This window comes from Rhagoletis zephyria, unplaced genomic scaffold (genome assembly GCF_001687245.7).
Source record: "Rhagoletis zephyria isolate East Lansing unplaced genomic scaffold, Rhagoletis_zephyria_1.1 Rzeph_scaffold_00426, whole genome shotgun sequence".
Classification (NCBI taxonomy): domain Eukaryota; kingdom Metazoa; phylum Arthropoda; class Insecta; order Diptera; family Tephritidae; genus Rhagoletis; species Rhagoletis zephyria.
Genome location: NW_016157510.1, coordinates 1,397 through 14,823, shown reverse-complemented (window position 1 = coordinate 14,823; position 13,427 = coordinate 1,397). Strand labels below are relative to the sequence as shown.

The following is a 13,427-nucleotide window of genomic DNA, read 5'->3' as shown; positions in this document are numbered from 1 at the left end:
AAAAAAAAAAAGTTTTGACCGTTGCCAATTAGTATTGGTATTGCTTTGCGACCTTGCCTTTGATTGTGTGCGTGTGGGTATATGGCGCTCAACTACATCCGATCACAAATCAATTTTTAAATATTTATCTCTCTACCCAAGGCTTTGCTTGATAAGCTTCTTTTCCCACGAGCAATGCTTTCAGAGACACGCGCATACATGCATATGCATACGTACATGCATACATACATACATTTGCACACAGATAAATTTATAGGTATCGAAGTTTGGACTAGCCATCAAAGGAAACCTATTTATCGCTCTATATTTCCCCCATCTATACTTTTTTCTTTAGTTGTATCATTCTTTAAAAACTTACACATATGAAACTTTAAGGCAACAAAACTGTAGAAATCACACCATCTACACTATGGACAAGAAGTTAGCGCTTCAAAAACTGCTTCTACCGTCGGTAATTGCAAACCATAGTTTTATTGATGAATAAATGCCTTTTCCGAAATGCTAAAAAAATGGGTTTTCTGAAGAAAAAATATTGATAACCCAGATTTAAAGTGAGAGCATATAATAAAATAATGAGTGGTAGAAAACGTATAACTGGAGGGAAAAATTGCAAAGTTCAGTTTTTCAAATATTACAGGAGAGAAAATACAAACCTTTCTAGCTCATTTTCTTCAAGGACATGTTAAAAAAAAATTGTATACGATTTTTCGCGTTTTCCAAGCTAAAACACAACTCCCAACAAATCAAATACCACAATGTTGATTTTCTGTAACTATTTTTAACTTACAGTGACTCAAACAAATGGCCACGTGTTGGTTTTTTTTTTTATATTCGTAATGTTTTTCGATCTAATTTTTGTTTTTGTTATTTTGCTATAAAAATACCGTTTTAACCAAAAACATATAAATCACAGTTTCAAACTTTATACAAATACAAAATTTAGGAGAAATTCAAAAAATTAAAATAAAAAAATTTAAAATTTTTAATCTGCATCTTTAGAACATTTTTGGGTATATACTTTTATAGCCCGTACAATTTTAGTCTAATGAAGTCCTAAAAAACCCCTAAAACATCGCGTTAATTTTTGAGAATTTTTTTTTCGGAGACTGCTTTTGTGGCTTGTTTTTTATATAACAAATGAAATTTCCATAAAAATGGTATTGATTTTTTGAAATTTTGTTGCCAACGGTCTCCCGCATTTTATTTCATAAGAAATTCATGCCTATGTATATGGAAAAAAGTGCAAAAACCACGAATACAAAAATTCTGAAAAATCAACGGGATTTTTTAGCCATTTGAAACATGCATTTCATTAGACAAAAATTGTGTGGGCTATGAAACTGCATGCTCAAGAGTCAGATAAAAAAGTTGAAGTTTTGATGAAAATTTGTTGAATGTTTCTAATTTTTGTATAAAGTTCGAAACTGTGATTTATATGGTTTTTGTTAAAGCTTGGACGGTATTTTTATTGAAAAAAAATAATTTAGCTCTAAAAACATTACGGATATCAAAAAAAAAAACCACATGTGGTCTTTTGTTTGAGTCACTGTGGGGAATTTGCGCGTATGACCGAATAGAAAAATGAAATATATAGGTAGAAATCGAATAATTTTTAATTGTTTTTGCTTCTTGCATAAGAATTTATTTTTGGAACTGGGAATGTCGATTAAGTTTTAAGGCACAAAAATACTCAAAAGAAAGTCTCCTGCAGTGGAATTGAAACGTGGCTAAAAATTTTTATATCTTTCTTTAAATATCGGCGCCTAAAGTACAAAACCCCGTATCAAGCTAATGTAAAACAGCGTATGAGAGGTTGCATAAATTATTTTGTAGAGATTAAAAACACCCATATTTCAAAATGGTTGTCTCTTTTATAAAGCAATCGCATTTAAATGGACAAATTTTAAAATTCTAGAAGTTTTGATAACCACACCGACATACTTTGAAAATTCCAAAAATTTGATCATTTAAAGAACTCGATATAATCACGAAACCTCCGTAAATTTCATTAACTCGATAAACCTCGACAACTCTATAAATTTTGATGAATATTTGTTATTCAATAAATATCATCTAATATATAAAAATCTCGATAACTATTTCGACAACTCAGTTTCTGCGTCTCGATAAATTTCGATAACTCAATAAACATTGATCAATTTCAATAATTCGATGCACTGCTATAAATTAATAAATATGGATTATTGTGGCAGTTTTATTTTTTTCCTTTTTACGAATTCAATGGCTACATTTATGTTCTTCATGGCACAAACTTAAAATGAAACCAGCAGACATGAAAACCGAATGGATGTACTAAACCTCGTTTTCCTGATTTGCTTTTGATATTTTATTCGTTTGAATTTGTAATGAGGCCTATTGGGATATTTGCTTTTAGAAAAACTTTCAAATAAATAACCGTAATTTTGTTTACTTGTCGGGCAATATTTTTTCAAACGGATCTATTTTGGATCGTGGACTATAAACTTACGCCTATGGCTGCCTTTTTCCGCTACTTTAAGTTAAAGTTTGATATTTTTCAAAAAGGATTTCAAGCAGGAATCTTAAAAATTTAGTTAAAAAGAGAGTCAGTGCTCGCAGTATTCAAGATCTGTAAGTCTGATTGAATATTACTTGCCAATGATCTGATGAAAAAGTCGATGGATTGCTAGTTTTTTTTTCGTTTTTCATCTGTAAAAATAACTTAAATATATAAACAAACGAATGCAGAATCGATACTCAAATGCCTTCGTCCGAGCTGAGTACCGAGATTCATTGAAGTCTATGTCCTTAAGTTTTAGAGCGAGTGCTCGGAAGATCCTTTGAAGGACTATGAAATTTATTTGGGGTTAGCACACTTTGCCGTATTCAGTTTTTGATATTTTTAAGTTAATTATTTAACTAAAATTTAAAGGGCATCCAAAAAATTTAGCACATATCCCTACTCACTAAATAAGTTCTGGAAATTTGAATGCCGTTTTAGTCTTTTTTTGAAAAAAATCTTTTTTGTGAACCTATGGTATCTGATGCATAAACAGATATTTATGCTGGTGTTGGTTCATTTTCCATGGTTTTTATGCTATACAAATTACTCTGAGATAGGTGGATAAGTTAAAGCATTTTGTGATATTTTTTAACGGACTTCAAAAAAGGAGGAGGTTATCAATTCGTCAGAGGTGGTCCTATACTAATTTGGTTTAGATTCGATCATTGGATCATGAAGAAATTAGCACTACTCTAAAATATTTATACGAGAATTGAGTCGGTTTTATTTTTGCTTAAAAATTACTTGTTTTACGAAAATCTGATCAATTTCTCTTTAGGAACCTTTAACTTGGTTTTTTCTAGGAACATAACGAGGAAAGCCTAGTACAAATAAGTCACGACGCATCGCGCGTGGAAACTATTTACCGATTAGCATGAAATTGTATATTTACTATAGAGAACCGAAAAATTTTTAGATTTGAAAAATCGAAGGTCTTTAATAAAAACTGAACTAGGCTAATGAACAAGGAACTTTGCGAATAAGAAAAGGGTTTATTTCTTAAACAACATACTTATAAATTGACGAAATTTTTCAAAAAATAAAATTATATCTTTCTGAACTTTCAATGCGCTTATAATTTTAACTTACCAATAGTTTAGGGCTTAGCACTTAATTAGGAAACTATATACAACACATCGCTTATGCATTCTTCGATGACAATTGCTTGGCTAACTCGGTGTATTTGAGGAACTTTGATTGTGAGCTTTCGCTGTATGGATTAATGATTGGCGCAGCCATGTTGCCGCCCGCACCCAATGGACTCTTTGAGGCGCTCTTCGGCGATGTGGCTGCCGATTTCGGTGAGCACGCCAGCGTTGGTGATTTAATGGCATTCACTTCGCCTACGTCGTCCTTCATGTAATGCATCTTCGAGAAGTGATGACGATAAGCACCCTTTGAGCTGAAGACTGCATCACATTGCGAACACTTGATCATAGATTCGGCATTCGAATTCTGCACCGCATCATTGCAAGCCCAGCTGAAGGCCATCATGTTGCCAGTTAGCTGGGTGTTATGATTGATGCCATTGACGGCATTGCTGCGTGACTTTGTTGCCGGCTTCTCTGTAGTTTCGCAGAGTTTCTGAAGTGCAGCCAATGGATTGGCATTCGGCTTCTTATTTGTGTTGTTGTTGTTATTATTGTTGGTTTCGCCAACACCAATCAAAGTGTCTGCAGCGTGCGACTGTGCACTAACTGCATTCGAGCTCATATTGTTTAGATTGTCGAACATTGAAGAGAGTGCTGTGAGGCTACTACCAGCTGGCGCAAATCGCTTCTCAGCCAAGGATGATGTGGATTTGGGCGTAATTGAGCGTTCGTCGCTTGCGCTGGGGCTGGTAGCACGCGAGCCGGGCGTCTCCGCTTGTGGCTTATAGTGAAGCGAATCGCTTGATTGCTGTCGTTCATCTTCTTGGCTATCAATCATATTGAATTCCTTTTTCACGGAGATTTTCTGTGGTGACACAGCATCGGCGGCATCTTTACTGCCATTAATGGTTAGCTCTTGCGGTTCGTTAGACGTTTCCGAAGGCTCTGTTTTTATATTCATATTGATGAGCTCAGCGTGCACGTCAGCGTTTGTTATTGTTTCTGTTGTGTTGAACTTTTCTGGCGTTAGACGTGGTGTGGACTGTCGTACGCGTTCCTGCACACTACGTTCGGGTGTAAACGATTCAATGCGACTATTGCAGCGTTCGGAAATCGAACTGGACTCGCTAGCGCTGCGGTCACGCGCCGAGAAGCTCGAGTATGAGCGCATAAAGTGCATGGTTTGTGGATCTATGAGCGGTTTGGTATAGTCCACGCAATCATCAATGCCTAGACGCTTCAATATACTCGAGCCTAGTGGTGTGCTGCGTTGACTGCCATTACCGTTCGATGAGTAGGAGCTGCTGTTGCGCATGCGTGTATCGAAACTCTTCTCGATCAGCTGTTCGATGGCATTGAGTACTGATGGTGTAGAATTACTCGCCTTTTCGCCTTCCTTGGGTAGCGGGCAAATTATTTCCGGGCGTGTTGATGCGTGTGACACATTGCTGTCGGCTGTTTTGCGGCCATCACTATGACTAGTCGGGGTCTGTGGACTGGTGAGCTGTTCCAAGCAGCTCATCGGATTGAATGTCGGCTTCAAGACGTCGTTGTTGCGATTGCGCGCGGGCACCATCAACATTCCGCCCAGACACTGCCTGATGTGATCAACGAATAGCGCTGTCTCGATTTTCTCGCCACATTTTTCGCATGTGATCTTAGTTGTGGCGGCAAAGTCACGTAACGGCTTCAAAGCCGGATCCAAACTATTATTTTTGTAGTCTTGTTGCGCGCGTTCCAACTCCAGTAGCTTACGCACTGGTAACGACTTTTTACGTTTTTCACGCATTTGTCGTCCACGCCGTGCGGACGGCGTTGCTGACGCGCTCGTCGTATGCTCTCCACCACAACCACCACCGCCAGCGCCGCTGCCGCCGATTGCACGCATCATGTGCTCCTTGTAGTGTGCATTCTTCATCATGTGATTGCTTAGTTCCTTGAGCGATGGAAAGGCCTGATCGCACACCTTGCATGTTAGCACAGCGCTTACAGTAGCCGACGTTGTGTTGTTGGGGCTAGAAATAACAGCGCCCGCCGCTGGATGAACCATGCCGGCAGACGGTGGCGATATCACGACAGGTGATGTTGATGATGCGCCATTCGAGTTGGAGCCGCTGCCGCTGTTCGAGTTTTTATCGTCCGTCGACTTCCATGAAATGATCTGCTCCTGGGATATTATGTTCGTGTAGTGTTGTGTCTCCTGCATGTGCGATGTCATTTCGGCTAGCGAGCGAAAACTCTGGCCGCACCACATGCACTTCAGTATTTCGCGCGTTTGCTCTGCACCTTTGCCGAGCCAGACATCTTGGCCACGCACTAGCTTGCGTGGCAATGGCATCGTTTCTTTGATTAACAAATTGAGATCAGATTTATTGGACGTGGACGAAGTGGTCGCTGCAGCCGTTGTGGCGGATGTGGCGGCGAGCGATGTGTTGGTATTAGCGGAGTGACGTAAGTGATGTGTCGATTGAGTTGTCTGATTGCAGCCGCTGCCGCCGCCGCCGCCACCGCTGCTATTACTTGGTGCACAACTAGCGCCCGTTGGAGGCATGCTAACACCACAGTGTTGCGTCTCCTTCATGTGTGCTGTTAATGAGGCCAGTGTGGGAAAACTTTGCTTACACCAAACACATTTGAAGACATCTCTCACAGCGTCCGCCCCCTTATTCAGCCAATGCGACTGCCATGCACTGTGCCGTCCACCACCACCACCACCGCCGCCGCCGCCGCCGGAGTTTCCCGCATTGTTGGCTGTCGCGCTTATTTGTCGATGCGGTGGTAGCTCGGCACTATCTGTCGCCGAGCCGAGTCTTGTCATTTCAGTCATTTTCTCTAGTGCTTTGGTAGCTTCATTTGGCAAAAGTTTGTGCTTTCCGCTCCACTCCAGTGGCGAGAGTGGCGATTTGGGTGATAAACTAGCCGCCGCCACTGCGGCTAGATATGGATTAATAGTTGGCACCCAATTACTGGCAACAGGTGGCAGCGCTTTATAGTCGTGCGTGGTGCGTAATGTTTTCCGTATTGGCATGTGTTGTGCCTCCTCATCGGTAGCTTCACGTTTACGTCCGACCGACAAATCAAGCGGACTATTCACATCGACTGCTGCATCTGTGCCACTGCCCGATCCGCAGTTGTCATCGTCCTCCATCTTATCATCGGCCTCATCGTCGTCACTTTCATGCTCAGAATCCCGTCGGCGTTTCGTGCTAAAGTCCAGCACTGGTTCATCATTTGTGGCGTCTGTTTGTGGTGAGGGTGGCGTGCGATTTGTAGTTGGCGTATGCGTTCGTGTTGCTTGTTGTACCAAGGAGGCCGCGGCCGCTAGTGGATTGGTCAGCAGCAAGTGATTTTGTTGTGCTGCTGCTGCTGCAGCTGCATTGAAGTATGCAGCCATAGCAGCAGACTGTGGTGGCAACAAGGCAGCTGCAGCAGCCGGTGCTAGCGTGGCCGACAGCGGTAGTCCTGCAGGTGGTGTGCTGGAAAGCGAGGTGGCTGCTGGCGTCGTAGTTCGCTCATTGCCAGAGCAGTGTGAGCCATTCGAGGGGCATCTGCCCTCCATTGCTGCTGCAGAAACATTCGATTCTCGGGATTGACAGCGCGGGCTGGTCAACTCACTGCAATGGGAAAAATAGAATAATTTTATTAGATAAAGATTGCAATAATTTGAAGTGCTACATACAATATTGAAGTTTTCTTGAAAGGGAATTTTTTTGAACAAAGTGAGGCGTTTATAAAATAGCTTATACAAACAGCAAGGACCCGGGTATATGCAGAAATATGGGCTCCCTGGACCGTACCCTATCCACAGTGAGCCTTGCAATCGACCTGCTGAGCTGACGCGATCAAGAGGTGCATCCAAACCAATTTTGAGACCGACGTCAGCGAACTCAGAGCTTTATTTGCCACTTGGCTATCTCTTATTGAAACTTTTATTAATGTGTCTACTGCTTCTTTAATTAATGAGTAGCAGCTGAAAAACGCTGAAGCAGCCTGGAAACTTAAATTTAATATTCATGAAGAGTTCATCGCAAGAAATTCTACTACCAGCCCTACCACCAATTTTCGATCCATCTGCGAAAATTTTGATTGATGCCCTTCCCCAGCATCGTCGTCCCACCAAATAATCCTTTGAGGGAACGGCTGTAGAGCAAAACTCTCAAGAGAGTGTCTAAATTCTGGGCCTCATACGGTTTCCTTGAGCCTGATTGCAAGCCGTGCTGTGGCTATTTTAACTGGCATGTAAATAGACATGGTGTTGAGCGCCAGAGTGTGAGAAGTCAGGCCATTGTGCATATAGTAGCTGCCAGTAGTCTTAGTACACTACCTAACGAAATCTACCAGACGAGAGCTTCGCTCCAACTATGGTCTCACAAATCCACGGAACTTGAGTTGGATGAAAGGACCCATTTCTTAACAAAACTTCATCTACAGCAATATAAGGCCAGTAATGTCTTACCCAGCCCTTCTTCAATGCCACATTTCCACGACATTCTCTTATCTAGAAACTTTATCTCGTCGGCAAGCTCCTGGTGAACACCTCCAAACGAGTCAAGAGTTGATTTGGAGATCTTGAATTTCCTAGTATCTAAGACCTGTATTACTTTACTAGGATTGACGATTAGATCGTTGTTAGCTAAACATTTAGTCATCAGGTTTAGATAACATTGAGTCAGATCATATATGGTGTACATAAATATATCAAGCAACTACCTAGAGAAGAGATGAGAGCACCCAACATTACTGTGAGCCTCTGTTTAAGAATACTAAATTGTAAGTAAAGGCTAAAGCTGGACACTTGAAAATGGGCTCGGGCATATTATTTGAATAGTACTGCGTGTTTCTCTGAAATAATGAGTCCTTTAAGTATCTTTATAGCTAACCTCCTCCAAGCAGGTGAGAGTACTGCGATAGTATCTTTTCTCATCTATCCCCACCTATGTCTACTATGTTATTAGGCTTAAACCTATCAGCGGGAAACCAAATAGAGATCTTTTGTTTCGGAATGCTTTCAGCCCGTAACTCACTGCTTGGTGTCTATATGTGATGGCTTTTTATGAAAAGTATACTATCATTCTTCAAAACCAACCACCGCCGCGCAAGACCGACTACTACATAAAAACGCTTACTTTCCATTTCCTTTTAAGCGTCATACCGCTGAAAATTTTGTATGATTGATTTCATTAGAGGGAATTGTTTTTTTTTATAGTATTTAACTCGGAACCCGCTGGTGCTAGCAGAGAATGAGTGAGGACCCCACTGCGATGGTAAGACCAAGTTGAGAAGGACTTGGCTTCCTTGGCAGAGAAAAGGAACGACTGGCGTGCTTTGTTGAACTCGGCTAAAATCGCCAAATGAGAAGATAAAGAACATCTGATCAGCAGTGGGATTTTAGAAATGACTATGCTAAATATCTTTAAAAAAATAGCAGAGGTGCATAATTTAAGGCCACACTGCCAATCATTTTGAGAATTTTGACCACGAAAAGTTTGCGTATCGATTAGCGCTTAAGCGTTAGACAAGGCTTCGACCGTCTGACTTGAAGTTGGCTTAAAATATATTCATCCAGGATTTAGTCAGATATGCTCTGGGCTCGTTTAACTTCTAAAAGGATCCAACAAGGCTGAGAAGCAGACTTGCGGAAGCATATGTGGCACAAATGTGGAGAGAGCGCACGTAATCTTCATTCCGATTATTCGCAAGCAAAATCATTCAAGTCAGTTTAACCTCCTTTGTGTTGAAAGTAATTGAGACGATAAATCACAACAATATGAAATTTGGCATTCTGAAAATTACACCATGTATTAGCATGCATAAAGGGCTGAAAGGTCTACGGATACAGCCCCGTATGAGCCGAAAACTGAACCACGTTACACTCTGGCGTTCGCAGGGCCCTAGAGAAGAGGAATTTGCAGCCTGTTATCTGAATCATATTATGTAGAGCTTAGTCGTGGCTGAAGTCATTCAGCTTCTCTCTTAGAATAGCGTCCATTTACCAAGGTTGTGGATATGACATAGCCATTATTGTGAGAGGAAAGTTTGTGAGCACTCTCTGGTGGTGTATCAAGTTAGGGCTTAACATTAAACCAGATACAACTGGAAACGAACGTGATCAGCTCCGCCAGAGAAATAAAGAATCTTAGGCTACTCGGAGACACCAAACTTCTGCCGAGGAAATATATGCATGCGACTACTTACAAGGCAACGAATGCTGTAACGGAGTATAGGCATCTGGCAACAGAGTTTTGGGGATGCAGTGCCAAGAACTAAATGGCTATAAACTTTGATAGGAGAACAAATAGTAAAATTTGGGACTCATGTAGAAAAAGTGAGCTTAAAGCTCCGACTTCAGTTTCAGTACAAATTCTCGAGCTTGAGCTCGCTTCTTTGGTGCGAAAATTGAGTTCGAGCTTAAGCTAACTTTTTATGCAGGAGACCCAATGGCTCCCAAAGCTACAACGACTGGCATATTTACGCAAAACAGGAAGCAATTGAGACCCTTCAAATAACCAAAGAGCAGGTCGCCAAAATAACTTTACTAAGCTTTGATAGCGAGGGATTTGGGGAAAAAGGGTCATATCGTCTAGAAACATAGAGAAATTTTTCTGGCGGATTTTTAGAGATGCCACTCTGGATCTGGACGAACTGCCTCGCAAGAGAGGCAGCAGATATTACTCCAAGTGGCCCAAGCCTTTCCTGGGAGTAGGAAGAGGAATGCATGAAGGGATCTAAACTGACATACATATATGTATAGCGCGCTAGGACTGCGCCCGGCAAAGACTTTACTATGTGGGTATAACAAGAAGAAATTCCGAAGCCTAATTAGCCGCGAAAAGGAGAAACACTGTAGACTAAGAGCGAATCTGTATACACTGGAGATACATGTGATCAAGCGACTTTTGTGATGCCGTCTGTAAAAAACGTCAGCTTTCGGCTCGATGTGGCTACAGCTTGAGCACATGTACGCCCTTCCCCAGAAAATGCTGCTAAGCTTTGTGAGTAATTTAGGTGTAGAAGGAGTACTGTGAAGTGTAATTAGAGAGGACAATAGATCGCTGGGTCTCACTGCAATTCTTCATAAAAACTCTGATATTGGAATAATGATCGTAGAAGAGTCTTGCTGATATAAAAACTAGTGCCCAACTCACGGCATTCGTGAACGCTTCATTACCCATCTCGAATCGAATGAGATAAAATGACAACCGCATTGAGCAAATTTATATACATACATACTTAGTAGAGAAAAGTTTAATGTGTGATAGAATTTAAGGTAAATATTTCATTTAAATAATGAAAAACTTGTGAAATAAGACTCTATGCATGCAACTATAATATAATTATGTACATTAGGGAGTGTCCATACAAAAAAAAAAAAAACGGTATTGTTTTTCCATCCGTATTAAAAAATCTTTTATATTTTGAGGCTTCCGCCTAAAAAATATTTGCAAAAAATATTTACCTCCAACAATCGAGTTTTTTTTTATAGATAAAATTAGTTTTATAAATTTCCTTCGAAAAAAAATCACTTCATATGATATGAGGCCGTGACAGCAGACGTTTCCTAACCCACACATTTTTTTTTTGTCTAAATATTCTAAATATGATAAATCTTAAAATAAAAGTCTCTTACAGCCGCACTCAGAAACGTTCCTTAAATTAGCTGCAACGGGCGCTTAACTAATGATCGTTCAATCTGTTTCCTCTCAGAGTTAAAAAGTATGAAAAAATTTAAGTATGGCCCCAGTTGCGGCCCTTAATTTTTGTGGCATCACTCACTTTTTTCGTTCAGTTTGAAATAAAATACAAAAATAAGTATTTATATCATTTTGCGCGCATCGGCTCAACAGACGCAATGGCTGAGTGAGCAGAGTACTGGCGTGCCATTCGAAATTTCCGAGTTCGAGTCCTAAGGCAGGAAAATTTTCTTTTTCTTTTTTATTTATTTATTTATTTTTTCTTATTTAATTTTATGAACTGTCTGTATTGAATTTTTTAGCTTTTTTGATTTAATTTTCTTTTGGTGTGTAGATTTTATTGCTTTAAAAAGAAAACAATTTTTTTTTTTTAGTTTAATTAAATTGTTTGCTAAAAGACAAACAAGACCACAATAACAGGCCAATTCTGGCATCTGTCTTTTAACTCACCTCAGTCTTTCGAGAGACAAAAGTCTTTATATTTCGGCAACTATCTTGAAAGCCCTTTTCTGTATTTCGAATAACTAATTGAAAGATGCACTACTAGTGTTATTATATTTATCGTTTAGCAATAAGTTTACTAAAAACTAAACGATATGAAAAAATATTTTTTTAAAACAGGAAAAATTAAAATTTTGAGAAACTTGAAGAGTAAAAAAAAGATGAATCAAAAAAGTTTCCAAACGTTAAATTAAATAAAAAATATGAATTTGTTAAGAAATAAAACATGAAAAAAAATTGTATTAAAAAAAGTCGTTGCCGAGGATTGAACTTCGGATCTCTTGAAGGGCCCAGTGAGCATTGCCTCTGTTACAGCAACGTTATCGAAATTGAAATTTATTGAAAACAAACAAAAAATTTCAAAATCATTCGTTAAAAAGTTAAGTAAAGGTTTTTGTTTACTTAACTTTAATGTTCATTAAATACCCTTAACGAATGATTAACTGACTCTGAGAGGGATTTTTTTTCCAAATCGTTACTGAGGGACACCTTAAGTAATCACTCAACGACTCTGAATGGGGCTGTTATTCCCAAATTTTAAGATACGAGGCTACCTAGCGTATCATGAAATTAAGAACTAAGCGACCTTTACTATAAAATTTGTTACATTTGAAACAATTTTAAGAAGTTAGCTACAAAAACAAAAAAAAATTGTGAGTCAGGCCACTTCTGCGCTCATGGCCTCATATGAGAGTTTAAGCTTACATGGCCTGCATAAAAAATGTTAAAAAATTTTATCAACGAATGGCAAAATTATGAGATTTTTTAATCGGTTCCGAGCTTTTCCAAAATATTTTGGCGCAACTCTTAAAATATAATAAATTTTGTGGTTCCGGTAGAAAAACCGTAATACTTTTTTTTTTTTTGGTGATGCACCCTAATGTACATAATATAGGTACATACTATCTATCTTAGCTTAAAGTAAAAAAATTTGTAATCACCTTGCCGTGAGCGCCTGCCTGTAAATTTCCAGCATAACCGCCTCGTGCAACATCATTTCTTAGCTGCCTATTTGATTTTTAAGGCAAAAAAAAAAATCTAATCGAAATACTACCAGCAAACACTTGGCAATATAATATTCCACAGTCTTCAAACTCTACAAAAGACACAAACACACACGCAAAACATTTTCAATGCACGCGAATTTTCGGTGTGGCCTATATCTGCTTGCAGTTCAATTGATTTTCGAGGTGTTCACCTCAGCTGCAACATATGTATGTATATGCGGAGGAGTGTTTCTTCGCTTTTCTTTGAATTCAACGCGACACGACACTCTTTTTTTTATTTTTTTTTAGATTTCTTCCTGTATTAGCACTTGCCACTTGNTACATATGTATGTATATGCGGAGGAGTGTTTCTTCGCTTTTCTTTGAATTCAACGCGACACGACACTCTTTTTTTTTTATTTTTTTTTAGATTTCTTCCTGTATTAGCACTTGCCACTTGGCACTAGGCACTTGTCGCATTCTTGTTTGACTGATTTATCAGTGTCCACGGAAACAGCGATTAATTTGTTTTTTCTTCGTTGATTGTTTTTGTTTTTGTTTTATTTTTTTTTAGATTTCTTCCTGTATTAGCACTTGCCACTTGGCACTAGGCACT

At 39.3% G+C, this 13,427-nt stretch overlaps 1 protein-coding gene across 2 annotated transcripts in view; it reads right to left on the bottom strand.

Annotated features, from left to right (window-relative positions):
* tio (zinc finger domain-containing protein tiptop) overlaps positions 1 to 13,112 on the bottom strand; it is a 19,126-nt gene extending 6,014 nt beyond the window's left edge. The window contains exons 1-2 of one of the 2 annotated variants that reach the window (XR_001846964.1): positions 12,767 to 13,112; positions 3,632 to 7,247 (exon numbers count right to left, since the gene is read on the bottom strand). Coding sequence is in view for 1 of the 2 variants with exons in the window: in XM_017611566.1 (XP_017467055.1) it covers positions 3,683 to 7,247; positions 12,767 to 12,822 (3,621 nt within the window). In the remaining variant the exon portion in view is untranslated. Of the gene's footprint in view, positions 1 to 3,482; positions 7,248 to 12,766 lie in introns of those variants that run through there. The other variant, XM_017611566.1, reaches the window with a different exon arrangement.
* Positions 13,113 to 13,427: the final 315 nt, after the last annotated feature.